A 19,266-nucleotide genomic window follows, 5' to 3' on the forward strand; every position below is an offset into this window, starting at 1 on the left:
TCTTCTTTGCCGTGAGCGGCCATCTTGCTCCTTTGTTCTGCCTGAGGTACACTCCCAGCGGCGGCCATGTTTGGTGGGGTCTCCGCGTTCAGGCCAGGGTTGATGTTGCCTCCCTTGATGATCCTGCTTGACCGCCTGGCATGACCCGGACTAGAATATTTGCTTATGTATCGGTTGTGCCGCATGTGTGTAAATTGCTACTGTTTACCGCGGGGGTGGATCTGTGGGGCCGCTCAGGATCGGGCCGGGGCTGGGCGATTTTCTTTAGTTTGCTGTACGTATTGGCGGGCGGGGACTAGGATGAGGCTGCTAATTATCTGCTTTGCTCGCACATTTGAAATGGAGTCTCCCCACCTGCCGCTTTGCTTGCTTCTTCAGTTGTGCTGATGATTTTCAGGGTGGGGGATGCTTAATGGGCTGTGGTGACCGGGAGTATGTAACATTTCCTCCTCCTGCCTTCTCTGGGAGTCGGAGACTGGGAGGTTATTTCCCACTCTCCGGACTCTCTTTCCTACTTGGGGTTCATTTGGGGCGACAGGCATGCCTATTGGGGGGGGGTGGGCCATGGCCTTCCGCTGGTATGCAGGGTGGGGGGATGGGATGTGTTCTATGTCTTCTTCGTCTCTATGGCCCTCTCTCTCTTTCTTTCTCCCTTCCTCTTTGGTTTCCTTTTCTTTTATGTTTCTTTGTTTCTTCGGGGTCGGGGTTCAGTGTTAGTAAGGAGCTTATTGTGTTTTATCATTCTGTGGTATAGTGTATGCTCTTAGTCCCTGGATGGTGGCCACCTGTCTCCTCACCAATGCCTTCCTATATAACGCTTCCTTCTGGGTGCTCCGTGAACGGTGATGTCTCTCCTGGTCAGTGATTAGCTTCGACTCTTTTCGAAGTACACTACGTTGTACTCGACAAAACCATAAAATTAAACCTTTTCTTATCCTGACATTATTGTTCTATGTTCTCCAATGTCATAGCGGCCGGCCCCGAGGGGGTTGTAGGCAGACGCTGTGTATTGTGCATCTACCGAAATAAAGGTTTTTTAAAAAAAATAAAAAAAAAATAAAAAAAAAAAAAAAAATACCACACTGATGAGGTCCCAAACTGATGCTGGTGGAGCATACTATTCGATTTGAAGCATTTTTAGAAAGAGTTTCTAACTCGTATTTCAAGTGTTCCAAATCTATTGAGCAACTGTGATGGGGTGATAGTTGTTTGGATCTGCGCTGTATAGGGTATTGTAACAAATTGGGTTATTGATTGATGGGGGGGTGGACACCCTACTGAAGTAACAACCACCATCCTTGTCAGAGCAAACCACAAAAGTCATTAAATTTACCTGTGCCTAACCTTCTGTTAGCTTGACACAACCACAGTCAGTCTTAACATAAAGGTACTATCTAAAGTATTTATGCAGCACACACTCAGTATTAAAGTTAAAACACAACCAATTTTCTTTAAAAACACACCAGTTTAGAAGAACAGAGCACATTATATTAAATAAAATGATACCAGAACAACAGAAATCTAATCAGTAGAACCAGAGATATTAAATTTTAATTTCTTTTATAGAAATAGCACCTAAAAGCACAAAGTGCCACTCATGGTCATCTGGTCATACTAGACCGGGGGAAGTCATAAGCTCAGGCTGACCATGATGGGGCATAGTCCAGATACAAGGAAGAAGTTAGACCTGCTGAAAGTTTTACTGTTAAATCTGTCATCCCTATAGTGGTCTTCCCCAAACTTTTTGCCCGCTTACCTCCACTTTTTGCTGTATCCTTGTGTTGGTCTTAGATCTCTGCGCACTTTACCACTGCTGACCAGTGCTAAAGTGCATGCACTTCTCCCCTAAAACATGGTAACATTAGTATATAATTTATTGACATATTTCATTTACCTGTAAGTCCCTTGTAAAGTGGTATACCATATACCCAGGGCCTTCGATCTAAATGCTACTAGTGAGCCTGCAGCACTGATTGTGTCACCCACACAAGTAGGCTTTTAAACCCATCTCATGCCTGCCATTGCAAGGCTTGAGTGAGCAGTTTACTTTTACTTGCCATTTAAGACCACTTGCCATGTCCCAAACACCTCTTTTTGTTACATATAGGTCACCCCTAAGGTAGGGCCTAGGTGGCTTTATGGACAGGGTGCTATGTAACTAAAAGGTAGGACATGTACTTTAAAGTTTGACATGTCCTGGTAGCGACATACAGTTAAATTCATTTTTCACCACTGTGAGGCCTACACCTCTCATAGGCTAGCACTTGGAATTCCTTGAAAAACTTTTAAGCTGTATTACCTCATTAGAAAGGAGTTGCTAAGTCATGTTTCATATCTTTGGAATGGTAATGGTAAATCCTCTTTAATGGTAAAGTTAGATTTGACATTACTATTTTAGTAGTGGCACATTTTGAAACTGGACATTTCTCTGCTCTAAACTTTGCTCTGTGTGCATGCAGCCGGTCTCCAATGCACGTCTTGGCTGAGTGACAGGTACACTTTGAACATTCCCTCCAGACAGCCACACACACAGGAAGATGAGTCTCCTCTGCATTCTGAGCACTCATCTGCATTCATCTGCATTATTATGGGTCTTCCTGGGCAGGGAGGAATGAGAGGGCTGACACCTACACATCAATAGGTAATGTCCTGTCTACACACAAAGCATTAATCCACCCCCCACAGTTAGACTGACTGACAGGACTGGGTTGAAAGGGATCTTCGTGCACTTCAGAGAGCTCCTTTGAAGTCACCCCCTACATCAGTGGCACTTTTGGGTGTAAGTGCTGGAGCGCTGATCCTACCAAATCACTACACTACTGGACCTGGGAAGATCTCTGCTAGAGTAATAGTTGCTATGTTGTAAAGATTACCACTCTGCCTTGGCTGACTATTCTGAGGATATGATTCTCTGCTTTGCCGAGCTGCCCTGCTACCTGCTGATCTCTGCTCTGCTGAAGGCAAGGACTGGACCCATCTCACTTGAACCTGGAGTGACTTCAAAGGCTTGCTGGCTTGACTCTTGTTTTCTAAAGCCTTAGAGACATAAAAGGCTTCCTGCAATCCTGCTGGAGCTGCTGGACTCTACCATCTGTGAGTCATAACCTTGCCTGAGGTGCCCCCTCCAGTCCTGGGCATCAGAAGTGGATTCTGTGGCACCTGGCTACAAACTGTAAACTGTATTCAGTGGATCCAAAAGGTTGCTACTGTTTTATCAAGTGTCTAAAACCAGGGGTCACTTTATACCCAATCATACAAAAGCTTCTTAAGCTCCTTCCCAGAGTCTGTTTCAAACTCAAGGTCCTCGGTCAAAGCAACAGGTGCTTTGGTGGAATGGCCATAAGTACAAAGTGGACCCTATCGGGAGCTAAACAACCCCTACACCTGTGTGATCTGCCATTCATTTCACTGTGGTCCACTGATCACACAACTTACAAATTCAAAAAAGCTTCACTTTTTCCAAGACCCCGAAGATTCATAAATACCCCCACTCTCTCCAAGTCTGCATACCAGATGATGTTGAGTGCTTTCACCTCAGCAGACACACAGACTACAGTTATAAGTGAGATCCTCCTCTCAGCACCTGCAACTAATGATGAGTTTTGCTCCACCTCATATCCCTTTTACCGTTGATTTATGTAACTTAATGTTACGGAAGGTTTACAATAACACACAATCAACTAAGTAAATAAAGTGCACAAATAAATAAACTAAATATGTGAAACACACCATGGTGAACAGTTGTTTTTTCTACTGAAATTTTCTCTGTCTCCATCATCACTATCAAACACTTGCAAAACTGAGTTTCTAAACTAGTTTTACAGCTAAAACTATATGCAGAAATCTTGACAGCATGAAAACCCCTACATCGCCTACTCGGCCAAGGTTGCTTTCACCATAGTTCTGCTACCTACCAGATGGATTTGAATGAAAACAAAATGGAAAATACATCTATTCCGCTAATGTAATAAGCAAAAGTCAAACGTGATGCATCTGGCAACACAGTTTTTTACTTAATATGTTTCCACTGCCTGTCCAGTTCAAATAGATCCTAGTAGTCAATTGATGTAAATCGACAAGATGCTTGAGAGGGGCATATCCGGGAGTTCAGCATCCAAATGAAAAGCTGCAAAAACACTACTGCTTGGATTTCATCCTCAGGGAGATATTTTCGTTTAAGTGAAAGCCCAGCTCAAATGTCAAGCAAGCTCTCTCGCTGGCCTTCAATCTACTATGTGGCTTCTCTAGACATATGCTGTTGCAATCAGTGATTTGCGAGTTTTGGAGACAAATAATGCAAACTGTCTATATATTTTCCCAAACTTTTTTCCACCACAGGAATGACTCTTGAAAAATGAGCTAGCATAATGGCAATAAGGTGAGCTGAGGACAGGTTTGCCTCATTAAAAAGGAGAAGAAATGCTCTGTCTCCAGGAAAACGATTGACCAACCAGCCTAAGAGATCAGATGTGTATGTGTCCACAAATAACTGCTCTGAGTGAAAGCTAGACTTAAAAAGATACATCTGTGTTAATTGATTGTTACTCCACAGAGCAGAAAAGATGAACTGCCTCTTTTCTGCTGTGAAGTGTCAATTTCTCTTAACAAAGATGATGCACATAGGCCCTGTAGGATAATGGCATGCTGTTTATTCTCATCTGGGAGAAAATTAAAGAAGGCTTTTCAGCCAAATGCATTCTTAGCATTAAGATCTGTTTACAATTGGCATTGTTTTAAAATAAGAAAATGTTATCTATTAAAATGTGTTCTAGGATCTTGCAGATAGGTCGAGATACTCTAATATTCAGGTTTGTCAAAAAATGAATCATGCTGAAGAAAGTGCAACTCTGCAGAAATAGAGCAGTATGATAAGTTCTTTGCAAATGTAGCACCATTGCTTACAATAAAAAAATCAAACGTAGACCTAAATCTGTTTTCGGCTACTTTTTCTTTTCATTCTTTCATTCACCTTGAATGATACAACTCGGGTGCCGATTACGATGTGGTCGTAAAAGTTTCCGACCCTTGTTTGGAGCCTTTAAGACCCCATCATAATATGCCGGTCAGATTCCTTTACGACCGCCTCATTACAATAGAGGCGGTTATTTCAGCTGGCTTCCGACAGGCTCAGAGATCCATTCGGAATGCGGCCTCTAATCCCAAGGGCAGCTCTTTCCACCCTTGTGATTACGATGTCGGGTTTCGGCAGCCTTTCTGTGCCAGCCTTTCCGACTCAGAAAGGCTGTCAGAACTCGCATTTGGGGGACCCCAGCAGGGCCCCCTTGGTGCGTGGCCTCCGGAAGGAGCCCCCTGTTGATCTCTGCACCCCATGGCAGGCACCTTGAGGTGCCTGCCACAGGGTGCAAGGATGAACTGCACCTCCCATCATTTTACAATGGGAGTATGCATTCTGGCCGGTTTACGGCCTGAATGCATGCTTAGATTGTAATATGTAGGAATGCGACCCAACAGTGTTCGGTCAAATCCTAATGGGCTGGTGGGGACCACCGACCGGGTGTCGGTCGGTCGCATAACCGAGATGATGTCTGATTGAGGCAACTCCACCCAACATCGTAATCAGACCCTAAATGTAATATTCGAAATGAGAAAACCAAAGTCAAGTATAAATCTGAAGTAAATAATTGCACATAAAAACAATTCAAGCTAATTTCATGAGTATTGTATCTGAGATGAGGTTCTTACCGTTTTTCTTATTTGATAAAGATTTCTTGATAAGATTTTCTGTATATTGTCAAGCTGCTCTGGCGAGACTAGTCCTTTTGTACTTGAAATTTGGTTGTGGGTGCTGAAAAATAAAACATTTTATTAGAAGGTCATAGTTTCACACAATTGCAAATGATCTATGGTACATTCTATCTGGCTGTCTTTCTATATACCTCTCTGTCTGTCTGGCTCTCTGTTTAGCTATCATGATGACAGACAGCCTACAGAATCCCCCATCGAGGCTTAAAGAGGAAACAGGTAAACATGAATTATTCCTCAAACACACTGTTAAAATAGAAAGAGTCCAGAACTCTTACATAAAAAATTAATTCTTTAACAAGGGATCATTACCTAACTGGATTCAAAGGAAAAAGTAAGACCCTAACTAACTGATAGAATCTGATTGACCAATGCGGTCATCGAGGGAACAAGACACTGACTGGGGAGGCCTTAGCTAGATAATGTGATAAAAAATGATTATTATTAAATTAATACAAACCTTTCCAATAAAGAAAAAAAAACATTTGCAAAGCCAAGAGGGCTAGGAGAAAATTAGGCAATGGTTATTTTGTTTATTTTTTTATTGCAGTATATGCCACAAATAAGGAAAAAACAAAGGTATGCTGTTGCCTAAATATGGCAACTACATGGCTGCAATTCAAATTTTAAATAAAAAATAATAATTTTTATAGAAAAATACTGGTGTATCCCAGCGAGCATGTGTGCTTAAAGATGTTTAGGAACCATTTCTAGTTCAAATGCACATCATAGGAAAATAAGATTTTTATTGACACAAATAAAGGTACTGCTGGCTTTGTAGTACTTTCATTGAAAGATATATGGCCAGATTTAGAGTTTCACACAAGAGTATGCAAAAAGGTGCTGGATGGAATGCTTGAATTTTATCTCAGCCACTGGTAATTAATCGGGCCGCATCCAAATCCATTGTCATTTTGCACACCATGTGTCAGAAGCCCTTTCAGTGGGCCGCGGGCCAAGCAGGAGGTACCTGGCCCACCTGTATCCTCTGAGGCCTTTAATTCCTGGTGTACCAGGCCCGACCTGCTATGGATCCTGCTCAACTGGGCCAAGCACCCCTTCTGCATCTGGCTCTCAGTAAAACAGAGTTGGACGAACAGTCAAGGCTCCTTCGGGGGGAAATCGCAGATACAGATCAGTTAATACGACTCATAACTCAACATGCAAGCAACACGAACAATAAATCAATGTGAAATTAAATACTTGTTTTTATATAAATAGAAGCATTTTAAATCTTATTCTAATGATGTAAAAGTAAATGGCATTCAAAAGCAGTAACACAATCCCCCCTTGAGATAGGGGCTCTAGTAGTTGTCATAGGCCATACTCAAGACTTCTCCTCCCTGATTCCTTTCGGAGGTTCAGTCACAAGAGTCCATGGGGTCGCAAGACTGATTGAAGTATGTACCCCGAGGCCCCCAAAGGCCTAGATCATAGCTTCCTTGCTCCAGCTTTATGGGACCCCTCATTTGCACAGCTAGATTGGCAAAGTCGTGCTGTGTGTAGTCACAAGCGGCAGCACCCAGAAGGTGCAGGCTTTCTCCTCTGAGCCACGCTACCGGCTGGTTCTAGCAATCCGGGTTGTTTTCCACTCCAGTGTTCAGGGCCGGACTGGCCGTAGCGGGCACCGGGCAATCCCCCGGTGCGCCGCACAGGTGGGGGCTGGTTTTGGGCCCCCATGGGCCGTTTTTGTTACAGGGTCGTTTTTGCAGCATAGCTGCAAAATCGGCCCTGTAACAAAATCGGCCGAAAACCGGCACTGGCAAAGAGCTCGGCGGCACACCGGGGTGCCGCCGAGCTCTTTGCCAGGGCCAGTTTTGGTTCCCAGTCCGGCACTGCCAGTGTTCCATGATAAGTTACACTTCCCTTCCCGAGGGGGAGGTGAACGGGGTTTGATCGCCTTGCTCCCATGTGGCTCCAGTGATGTCTGTGATCCTCGGGCTTCTGTGGCTGGACCCGCCTTGGTCACAGCAACAATTTCTCAGTCCCAGTTGATGGCCCGAACCCTTGGCCTCAGCATCTCCGACTGCCCCATCTGGCATACAGGGCCCTAGCCACAGTACTCACATATCCGGTCACGCTAACCTGGCATTGATGTTCATGGTGGCCCCTCTCTAGCACACAAGGCCACCCTCCACAAGGTCATGAAGGTGTGGCACCCTCCACACAACCCTCGATCCTGGGATCAGTCATTGGCAGCCCCTCCCGGCACACGGGGGCACCACATCAATACAGCACAAAGGCAACAGCCCATATCGGTGAAAGAACGGATTCCTCACACCTCACTCAGGGTGTCCTCATGATAAGGCTCCCCCCTGGACTTTGCTCCTTCCAAAGCTCTCCTCTTCTTCCCAGGGCACACTGGTCTTGTCGAACAGACAGGCACTGGTTCACCAGGCTTCAGGGCAGGTGGTTTTTGATTTCCCTGGGTGATGTCCTAGCTGGCCAGGGACACAGGCAGAAGTATTGATGTGCTTCTACTCCTCACACAGCTCATCTGGCTGCTCTGTAGATGAAAATATTTGGGTCTTAAACTCCCCTACTTATACACCTTTTCCAGACACAAAATGGAATTTTGTATCTTAGTCTTTGAGGTTTCATGTTGGGGTGCTGCTTCTTTAAAATTGACATATTGCCACTTTATTCTTCCTCCTGAAGGATGTCTGTCACTACAGGCAGGACTCCTAATCCACGACAAGGGAGTGACCAGAGTTCAGACCTGGATGTCAGCCACAGAGATATGTGCATCAAAATGTTAATCAAGGGCTCCCAGCTCTAGTCTTCATGATTCCCTTATCAGCCCCAGAAATATGTTCCTGAGATATGTCCAGGTCCCTTCCTTGTCATCTATCATTGAATAAAGAGCCCTTTGAAATGCAGAAAGAGAGAGCCTGTCTCCCCCATCCTCCAGTGCACGTCCATCCCAGCTTACAGAAAAACAGCAGTACACAGATCGGTCTGGGGGATTCCTCTACTCCTCATGTTTTCCACCAGGCAGGCTTGGGCTTCCCAAAATGGAATCCAAGGTCCTCCATGTAATGTACCAGTGAAGGAACACTTGCACTGAGTGTACATCCACCCCATACTTACTGCACAGCACTGTTATCGTCATGTATCATGTCACCACAAGCACAACTACATGCAGCAAACGCTTTCAGTCTGTGCACACTGTTCAGCAGTGCAGCCTTTTTGTATGCTACTAGAGTGTCTTATTTTAAAAACACACACTGCCAGTATACACACATTTACCATGCATGCACTGCACCACAATTCAGCCCTTGTGTATAGTACTTTTTGTGAGCACCCACAACACATGTTTCCATCATGCATGCCCTTCTACAACTACCTGATGTAGGCCACGGGTGAGTTAAGCACACAGCAATGGACCATTTAAAAAGGGGTGACAGCCTGTAGGCCTGACTCAGTGAGTCTGCAGTCTTTGTGGCAACCGGAGAATTCCTATTGAAAACAACGGGGCACCTGATGCCAAAACAGCACCCTGCACCCAGCCACCCGTGCGCTGCTGCGGGTGCTAACTCGGATCCCCCTTTTCCCTGAGCCTAACACCAGGAGCCTTGTTCCCACAACCCTGTGGCCTGCTCGTAAGCAGCCACCAACTGGAGGCCCCCCATCCTCCTTTGGATAACATTGGGCCTCAACACTCGGCACCCGGCCGCCCTAGTGCCGCTGAGGGTATTTGAAGAGTGCATCCTTGACCCAGGGGGAATCCTGGTTCTAACCCCAGAATACCAACTCTCCTAAACATGTACTCACCTGCATACCGTTAACTTCATTTTCCTCCATAGGAATACATTGACTGTTTTTCTTGAAAATTGTTCTTTAGGAGTTGGTTTTGTATGAGAACTTGAAAAACTGCAAATAACTAAAAACTGCTTTACTTACCTTCCCTCTAAGAAATGTCCAAGTGTGATATCTCGGCATATCACACTGAGGAGAAAAAGTAATCCATAAAGTAATCTGAAAAGTAATCAAAAGTAATCTAACAGCATTTTCCACTGTATTGAAAAGATTTACCAACCTGTAACAAAGGCATTGTCATTCGGCTTGCTTGTATTGTTCAACTTGCCTTGGAAAGTACCATTTACACTTACCTGTACCAGGCTTGCTTTGTTCTAGAAAATAAATATAACTAAATAATATTTTTTATATAAACAAATTGGTCTGAGTTCAGTCTTTGAGCGAGTGACATAATTTGCTGCCTAAGTGTGTACAACAAATGCTTAACACTACCCTCTGATAAAGCCTTATTGCTCGCCCCCACAAATATAGAGTAAGGTACTATTTACCTTGGCCTCTGCCTACCTATGGGGTTCCACTGCACTCTGTGCACACTATACCTCATTTTGTTATAGAATATACAGAGCCAGCTTCCTACAATATGTATACATGATTAGAAGAAAATTAAGTTATTCACCATGCAAGAGAGCCAATGGCGGAAACTGTCTGAATAACTGTTCCATGTGTCATGCTGTATACTGTGGTGGATGAAAAACAAATTGTGAATAACAGCTGAGAAGACCAGTGAATGAAGACAGAAGACCCCAAACTCCTTTAATTGTGTATATTTGCATTTGTTTTTTTATTTATAACACTTTTTGATTATATGAGGCTGGTGAGAATCTGTGCCAGTTTTAAAACTAGATAGAACAAGGGCTTTTCTTGAGAGATTTGCTCTAATTTAGAGAGCATTAAATAAGCATTGTTCACTGTCCTGTAAATAAAGGCAAACTTGATCAAATTCCCTAAATAAAAATAAGTTGTTTACCCAGTATTAAGATTATGAGAGTTATGTTGGTTGCAATTTTATCAATAAGTTAAGAGCACAAGAACCTTTTTATACATTTTTGCCCAAAATAAAATACAGGGCCAAGAAAACATGAAAAGAATACATTTGCCAGTGGTGTAACCAAAGCCCCACAACCCCTGCAGTGTGGGCGGCCCCTGAGATACAGGGGCTTGAGATACAGAGGCCCGCTCTCGCACTGGCTGGTCCCTGGCCTGAGAGCTCAGGACTGGGTCCGGAGTGTGGGGACCCCCTGCATGTACTTTGCAGGGGTGCCCCTTCAATTTTCATTACGCTACTACATTTCGCCACAGTGTTCTCAAAGTTAGTCACAAAATGAGTCTGCTTTCTGGCCAAATTGCTGGGCAAGCACAAGACACATGGATAATATTTGATTCTTGGTATCCCCTTAATCTGCGGCAGCTGATTGAAAAGTGAGAAATAAACGAGTTATAGCACCTTTATGGGTAAAATAAGGAATCAAAAATTAAATTTTCCACTAACCTGTTAGAAAAAGGTACTCAAAATGTTCTTGAACTTGGTGGCATCCAAATGCTTGCAGTGTGCAATTAAACCTTTTTATGTTATGTTATGTTATGTTAAAACGATTTGTAGAGCGCACAGCTGCCCCAGCGAAGGGGCATCCCGGCGCTAACAGCAGTACTAATGTACAGCATGCCATCCTTAGACTTGCTTAAATTAAGTTGCATGTATGTGGTTTTTCTGTAGAGCAAACCTAGCCAAAAGGTAATTATGTGATGTACAGGGTCAGGCAAGCATAATGTCAACAAGTAACAGGGGAGGTAGCTGGCTTGTGGACTCATAATGCATTGTTATGTAGTGTTCTTTGAAGAGGTGTGCCGTTAATAACATTACTGAGCTGCCCTTTCCTCACGTGAAAGTAATCATAGCATACTCAATCAGAGGTTCAATTACAATTTAACAGAATAATTGGCATAAAGTATATAGTGGAGAATATTCTATGTAACTGCATTAGTATAACAACTTTCAACAGGCTAGAACATTATTTATTTTTTTGTTCCTAGGAATGGAACACAGTAAACTTCTACCTTCCTTTAAACATTGAATGAGTTGCCCATCTTCATATTTTATAGGAAATTAATCACAGAATAGGGCCAATTCAAAAAAGCATATATTAGAACAGAAAATTAGAGTACAGGAGTATTATTTGTTGTACTCTTACATGCTCTCTACTAGTAAAAGTGCAAAGAAAACAGTCATTTCTATTTGTACTAAATAGTATCTGAATAATTCCAATTAGATGCTTTAGAGACAATTCACAAGAGTACATAAGACTATTATGGGAGTAATACCATACTTTCTCCAAATGGCTTCATTTATTAACCTGAAATATGAGACTGCATCCACAACTGGGCTGACCATAATCAAAGCATTATAGTTAAAACACACATATGTTATATACGTCATTAATTACAACATGACTCTATTGACAGATTTCTTGCAGAACTAAGAGTTTTGGCCTTAATGTGCAAATTCAGTGGCCCACTAGACAAGTACTTGAGGGACCAATTAGTGGTCCATTGTTCTGATAGCAAGACTCACGCCTTCTTTGCTGCAGGAACCCCTCAGTGGATGATACTCTGGAGATTGCTAGAGAGATTGAAAATCCTATAATGGCTTCTAGAGAACTGGGAAGATTCAAACAAACTTTGGTTTCCAAGAATATTGTTTCTATGCCAATAAAACCCAAGGAAATGACATCCACTGTTATTGACAACAAGAAGCAGAATAAGCAGGCCATTGGTAAAAACAGAGTGCAATACAGATGCGTATCCAAGAATGATAAGGCAAATGCTGCTGTCAACATTTGGGATGGTTTTAAGACCATGAGCTGCTCATCCAATTAGTTTGGTTGATGGATCAGAGTTGCAAGTTGAATCTCTGGGTCAGGTTTTGAATAATCATAAATGTATCTTCAAAGATGGGCATGGGGTTGTCAAAGGTTTCGAACATAGGATTGTTTTGAAACCCAATGCTATTCCTGTCATTGACAATGTTTGCTGTGTGCCTATGAGCATCAGAGGCTAATTTAAAGAACACCTGGATAAGATATGTGTAGATAACTTTATTTAGGATGTTGCGTTGTCAACATGGATTTCACCCAAAGTTGTGGCTTAGAAGAAATCTGGAGAACTGAGACTATGCAAAGATTTCAGGTCCTTAAAGAAGCGCATTCTGGTTTATTGTTTCCAGCTTCCACAAATACAGGAAATGTTGGCAAAGCCTGGGGGCAAAGTTTTTTTCAACTATTGATCTAAGGGCTGTTTATCACAAGTGGAATTCTGTGAGGACTCACATTCATTAACCGCCTTTAACATTCAGTTTAGAGCATTTAGATTCCTGCATATGCCGTTTGGCCTAGCCTCGGCTGTGTCCGTTATCCAAAGGTTGCTGCACTAACTCATGGGGAATGAAAACCAGGTTTTGGCTGGGTTTGTAGGCTATTTTGTATCGCAGATGCAACCTCAGAAGAAGTTGTTGAGACGTGGTACCACATTTGTTTGGAATAAAGAACAAAATATGGCTTCCTCTAACATGAAAACTTTTATAATAAAGGCATCTTCTCTTCAACCTTTTTATATATGATGCTCCCTCGGTGGTCACAGTTGATGCAAATGCCCTTGGTTTAGGGGTCATGTTGAGTCAAGTTATTGATTTCTTTTTCCCCGCTCCCCTTCCCCTCACTGCCTTCGTTCCCGCCCCCCTCCCCCGTTGCCTGGTTTCCCGCCGCTGCTCCCCTGTGGCCCTGCCCCCCGAGCATCCCATTCGCCACCCCGCTCCCGCCTCCCAGCTGCCCCTCCCTCCCTCAGCCCCTTTTATGGAGGTCGCGCAGCGGTGAGGAGAGCGTACCTTGCCCTGCTAGGTCGCTCCCCAGCCACTGTGCTGCCCCCCTGAGTGCCGCTCTGGTTCACCCGCTGCCTGATTCTGATTCCCATTCCCTGATCGCCGGATCGCCGATTCCCGCCGTTTTTCTTTTCTTTTTCACCGCTCCCCTTCCCCTCACTGCCTTGGTTCCCGCCCCCCTCCCCCCGTTGCCTGGTTTCCCGCCGCTGCTCCCCTGCGGCCCCGCCACCCGAACATCCCATTTGCCACCCCGCTCCCGCCTCCCAGCTGCCCCTCCCTCCCTCAGCCCCTCTTATGGAGGCCGCGCAGCGGACGTGCGCAGCGGGTGTGCCGCCGGTGTGCCAAAGGCACGCCAAAGGCAAGCCGGTCTGCGCCCGTCTGCGCAGGTCTGTGCCTGGCCCACATCCAACGCCAGAACCCCTGGACCCCACGCTCGCCACGATGCCAGACTCAGATACGACGCTGACTCCCTCCACGCATTCAACGCCGGCCGACACAACACCTGCTTCCAGGCCGCCCCGAAACGGACCCACGGACCCTTCTCCTGCCGCACCTGCAGCTTCACCTGCGACAGACCCACCAAACCTCCTAGAACTGGACCCAACCACCTCCGCTGCATTCTACTCAACACCCGCTCCGCACGCAAACACATCATCGAGCTCTGGGACCTGCTCGACACCTTCGCCCCAGACGTGGCCTTCCTCACCGAGACCTGGTGGAACGACTCCTCGGCACCCGACATCGCCATAGCCATCCCGGACGGCTACAAGACCACCCACAGGGACCACGCCAATGGCATCAGAGGAGGAATAGCCATCGTCTACAAGTCCACCCTCAAGGTCACCACCCACGCAGACGACACCCTCAACACCACCGAACACCTGCACTTCCGGATCCACACCGACCCCAACACCACCCTCAGAGGAACCCTCATCTACAGACCCCCCGGACCACGAGCACAGTTCAGCGACTCCATCGCCGACCTCGACAGCACCCACGCACTCGCCTCCACGGACTACATCCTCCTCGGGGACCTGAATTTCCACATCGAGAACAACTACGACGCCAACTCCGCCAATCTGAATGAAAATCTCGCCAACCTCGGCCGCAGACAACTCGTCACCGCACCCACCCACGCCGCAGGCCACACGCTGGACGCCGTCTTCTCCACAAGCACCCACGTCGCCTTCGAACACACCTCCGAACCCCACTGGACCGACCACCGCTGCATCCACTTCACCTTCAAAAAACCAACCACGCACCATTGCACCCAACAGCTGCCACGCGGCTGCTGGAACAAAGTCACCGAAGACCAGCTGACCACCACCCTCGCCCAGAACCCACCTATCAACCCCACCTGCCCTGATGCCGCAGCCCGCAACCTCAGACAGTTGATCGACGACTGCACCAACACCCTCGCCCCACTGAAGAGACCATCCTACAGCCACGCCAGCAGGAGAGCCACCTGGTTCACCGACGAGCTCCTGACCTCCAAACGCACCTGCCAGAAGCTGGAGAAGAAACGGCTCCACAAACGAACGCCAGAAAACCACGCAGCCCACAAGGACGCCACCCGCAGACATCACCACCTCATCAGACTTGCCAAGAGATCTTCCTTCAAAGACCGCCTGGATAACAACGCATACGACAGCAAAGAGCTCTTCCGCATCGTGAAAGAACTCTCCAATCCCGATGCCAGCGCCAACGACATCCCGCCCTCACAAGAACTGTGCGACTCACTGGCCATCTTCTTCCACCGCAAGATCGCTGACATCCACGACAGCTTCAACTCCACGACCGCACCAACGATGCACGACTCCTCCCGCGATCACCAACAGCGCCAACCGCCTGACCTCCTGGGCCAACACCAACGACGACGAGACACGCAAGATCATGAACTCCATCCACTCAGGATCTCCGTCAGACCCATGCCCACACCACGTATTCAACAAAGCAGACGTGGCCATCGCACCCCAACTACGGAAGGTCATCACCATCTCCTTCGAAAAAGCGACATTTCCGGAAAGCTGGAAGCACGCTGAAATCAACGCCCTCCTCAAAATGCCCAAGGCGGACCCCACGGACCTCAAGAACTTCCGACCCATCTCCCTGCTCCCGTTCCCGGCAAAGGTCATCGAGAAAATCGTCAACATCCAACTGACCCGCCACCTTGAAGACAACAACATCCTGGACCCGTCCCAATCCGGATTCAGATGTAACCACAGCACCGAGACAGCCCTCATCGCCGCCACGGACCACATCAGACGCCAACTGGAAAATGGCAAAACATCAGCCCTCATCCTCCTGGACCTGTCAGCCGCATTCGACACGGTCTGCCACCGCACGCCTGTGCTCTTTTTTATATTGGTAAAACGACACAAGAGATCAAAAAGCGCATAATTCAGCATCAGTCTCGCATTAGATGCAAGGTAGTCACAGCACCCCTGGTGGAACACTACATGACAAAAGAACATACTCCCTCAGAAATGAAATGGTTTGTGTCAGAGACTTTTAAAAACACAAAACGTAGACAAAATGTGGATAGAGCGCTTACATTGAAGGAAAACAGGTGGATTTGGTCTGCTAAAACAGTGGAGAGGGGCCTTAATTCATACATTGAATGGCAAGCTTTGGCAACTTTGTGAACTATATAGCCATCTGGTATAGACGAAACTTTTGTGTTTCTTCTGTGTTTCTAATGAGCCATGATTACTATTGCTTTACATTGGTGTGTTTGAGCGTATGAGACTTTACGAGAGTTTTCTGAGCAGCATAAGTTTTCTGAGGATTGGCCACATCACCCGTATAGTGCGTTATGAAATGTTTGGCATACTATCTAGATCTGGGACATCGTCTGTCTGTAATTACAGTCCTTTTTTAAAAAATGGAGAGCGATAAGATAAACCGATATGTGGTTCATACTATCGGTTATTCTAGACTGAAGCGCTATTACAACGGCTCAATAGTGGGGAGATCAATTACTAGAGAGTTCTGGCTACAATGCCTTTTGTATTTATATCTTTGGTTGATACTGGTGAATGACAGACTTTACAGTCAATATGTACTACACTCCAATATGGCCGATTCATTCCCACCACAAAGCGGCTGTTGTTGGAAGTCTATGACGCTACCGGATATATAATCGACTTCCGCCTTGTTCCGAGCTTGCTGCTCGGACTGGTTTGGCGAGTGGAACAGGAGAAGGCGACTTGGTAGCCTATGAGGTAAATTGGACACGCGATATAGTTATACAAGTCTAGCGCTATTAGGGAATAGTGAGAGGTGTCCGAGTGGACCGTTTTTTGACTTCGTTGTTTTTGGTTATTTTCAGAATACGGAAGCACTGATGCAAGCAGCTGCTTCATTGTAAGTAATCGTCTGCCACAGTGTTGTTCAGGTGTTTTCTTGTTCTAAGGATTGGGACTGCAGAGTCGTTTTTAATATAACTTTTGGTTGTCTTTTTACATTTAGTGCTCCCTTGCAAAACGATACGATTTAATGAGAGAGAAATCATTATTGAAGGAGTAAGTGATTTATAGTGTTTGCACTACAGGGTGTTTATAAGGTACAAGTGTGACATTATTTATAATGCACGGTTTATTTTGTGGTCTGTGTTTTGTACACTGGTGGCTATATAATTCTTGGGGTTTTAGTACTTGTGCACCCATTTTGGTGTTAAGAGACTATACCTACTGACCTGTCTTCCTTCGGTGTATGACAATACTTTAAGTATTACTCAGATGTTGTTGAAAATGATGTGGTATTTATTATATGTATGTATTTCTGTACTAGATACATGGTGCAACTTTGGTCCTGATGATGGTCTCGGTGGATAACCTTACAGATAAAGAGACTGAAACGTCGACGCTATGACACTGTTTTGACGCAAAGAAATTTCATTTGGTGTCAATATATATTACAATTGCTGAAATTATATGACCAACTGTGGATGGTATATATTGGAGAGAAAAGTGTCAATAACTACTGCTGATATTCTATATTAAGACAGTAGTTTGTGTTGCCAATGTTTGAATTTAATTTGTGTATTTCGGATGTACATGTATGAAACAAATGACAATATTTATGAAGTAAAAAGATTCATTTCAGATGAAAACAAATACAAAAGAATGAACTGTGGTCCTCTTTTTGTATATATATTTTTCTATATCTGAGTATTTGATAAATTAAGCTCACTGCGGTGACTATTGAATTGATTGATATAAGCTGAATAAATCCTCAAGGATTATTTTTGTGATATACATTATACCCAATTCCTTGGGGTTGAGTGGGTTGCCCTATTGTTTGATATAACCGCACCCTAAAGACACGCCTCCAAGAAGCCGGAATCCAAGAGAAGGCCCTTGACTGGACCACATCCTTCCTCTCCGGCAGAACCCAGAGCGTCCGTCTCCCACCTTTCCGGTCAGAAGCCACCAACATCATCTGCGGCGTCCCCCAGGGCTCATCCCTCAGCCCGACGCTGTTCAACATCTACATGGCCCCCCTCGCACAAGTGGCCCGCCACCACAACCTCAACATCATCTCCTACGCCGATGACACCCAGCTCATCCTCTCCCTCACCAAGGACCCTCACACCACCAAAACCAACATTCACAAGGGCATGAAGGCCATCGCCGACTGGATGAGGAGTAGCCGTCTGAAACTGAACTCGGACAAGACGGAGGTCCTCATCCTCGGACCCACCCCCTCAGCCTGGGATGACTCCTGGTGGCCGACCGCTCTGAGGACAGCACCGACACCAACCGACCACACACGCAACCTAGGATTCATCCTCGACTCCTCCCTCTCCATGTCCAAGCAAGTCAACGCCGTCTCCTACTCCTGCTACAACACCCTACGCATGCTCCGCCAGATCTACAAATGGATCCTGAACGAAACAAGAAGAACAGTGACACAGGCCCTCGTCAGCAGCAGACTGGACTACGGCAACGCACTCTACGCAGGAATCTCAGCCAAACACCAACGGCGGCTACAACGCATCCAAAACGCCTCCACCCAACTGATCGTCAATGCCCCCGCCGCAGCCACATCACCCCCGTCCTGAGAGACCTGCACTGGCTCCCCATCGACAAGAGGATCACCTTCAAGCTCCTCACCCACGCACACAAAGCACTCCACAACGCCGGACCAGCCTACCTGAACAGCAGACTCAGCTTCTACACCCCCACCCGCCAGCTCAGCTCCTCCAACCTCACCCTCGCAGATGTCCCCCGCATCCAACGTATGACCGCCGGCGGCAGATCCTTCTCTTACCTCACCGCCAAAACCTGGAACACCCTCCCAACCCACCTACGACAGACCCAAGACCTACTCGCCTTCAGAAGACTCCTCAAGACCTGGCTCTTCGAGCAGCAGCGGCACCCCCCCCACCCCTCAGCGCCTTGAGACCCTCACGGGTAAGTAGCGCGCTTTACAAGTACCCTGATTGATTGATTGATTGATTGATTGATTGATTGATTGATTGATTGATTGAAGGAGAACAGAGTACGGTTTGCCTCCAAACTGTTATTGTCTGCATAAAAGAATTTCAGTACCATAGAGAGGAAGTCATTAGCTTGTGTATGGGCCACAGCACGTTTTGCAACCAAGTTGTGGACCAGGGAGTTTTCATTGGACGCTGATAATAAACCCTTGGTATTTCTGTTGAATGAGAAAGCCTTCAGCAATGCCAGTCTGAGGCATATTAGAAGGCTGTCAAAAATGTATGAATACAATTTCAAAGCCAGGCATATTGCTAGAGGGAGGAACTGTAGAGCTGACTTCCTGTCCAATTGCCCATGAGCACATAAGCC

The 19,266-nt window shown here is 45.8% G+C and overlaps 1 protein-coding gene across 1 annotated transcript in view; it reads right to left on the reverse strand.

Moving 5' to 3' along the window:
- The window catches only part of LOC146829181 (sodium/hydrogen exchanger 2-like), a 615,451-nt gene that overhangs the window by 62,641 nt on the left and 533,544 nt on the right, over nucleotides 1–19,266 (reverse strand). Inside the window, exon 9 of the mRNA XM_085607826.1 lies at nucleotides 5,704–5,806. Within this exon, the coding sequence (XP_085463952.1) occupies nucleotides 5,704–5,806 (103 nt within the window). The remainder of the gene's footprint in view (nucleotides 1–5,703; nucleotides 5,807–19,266) is intronic.

This window comes from Triturus cristatus, chromosome 5_2 (assembly GCF_964204655.1).
Source record: "Triturus cristatus chromosome 5_2, aTriCri1.1, whole genome shotgun sequence".
NCBI lineage: Eukaryota > Metazoa > Chordata > Amphibia > Caudata > Salamandridae > Triturus > Triturus cristatus.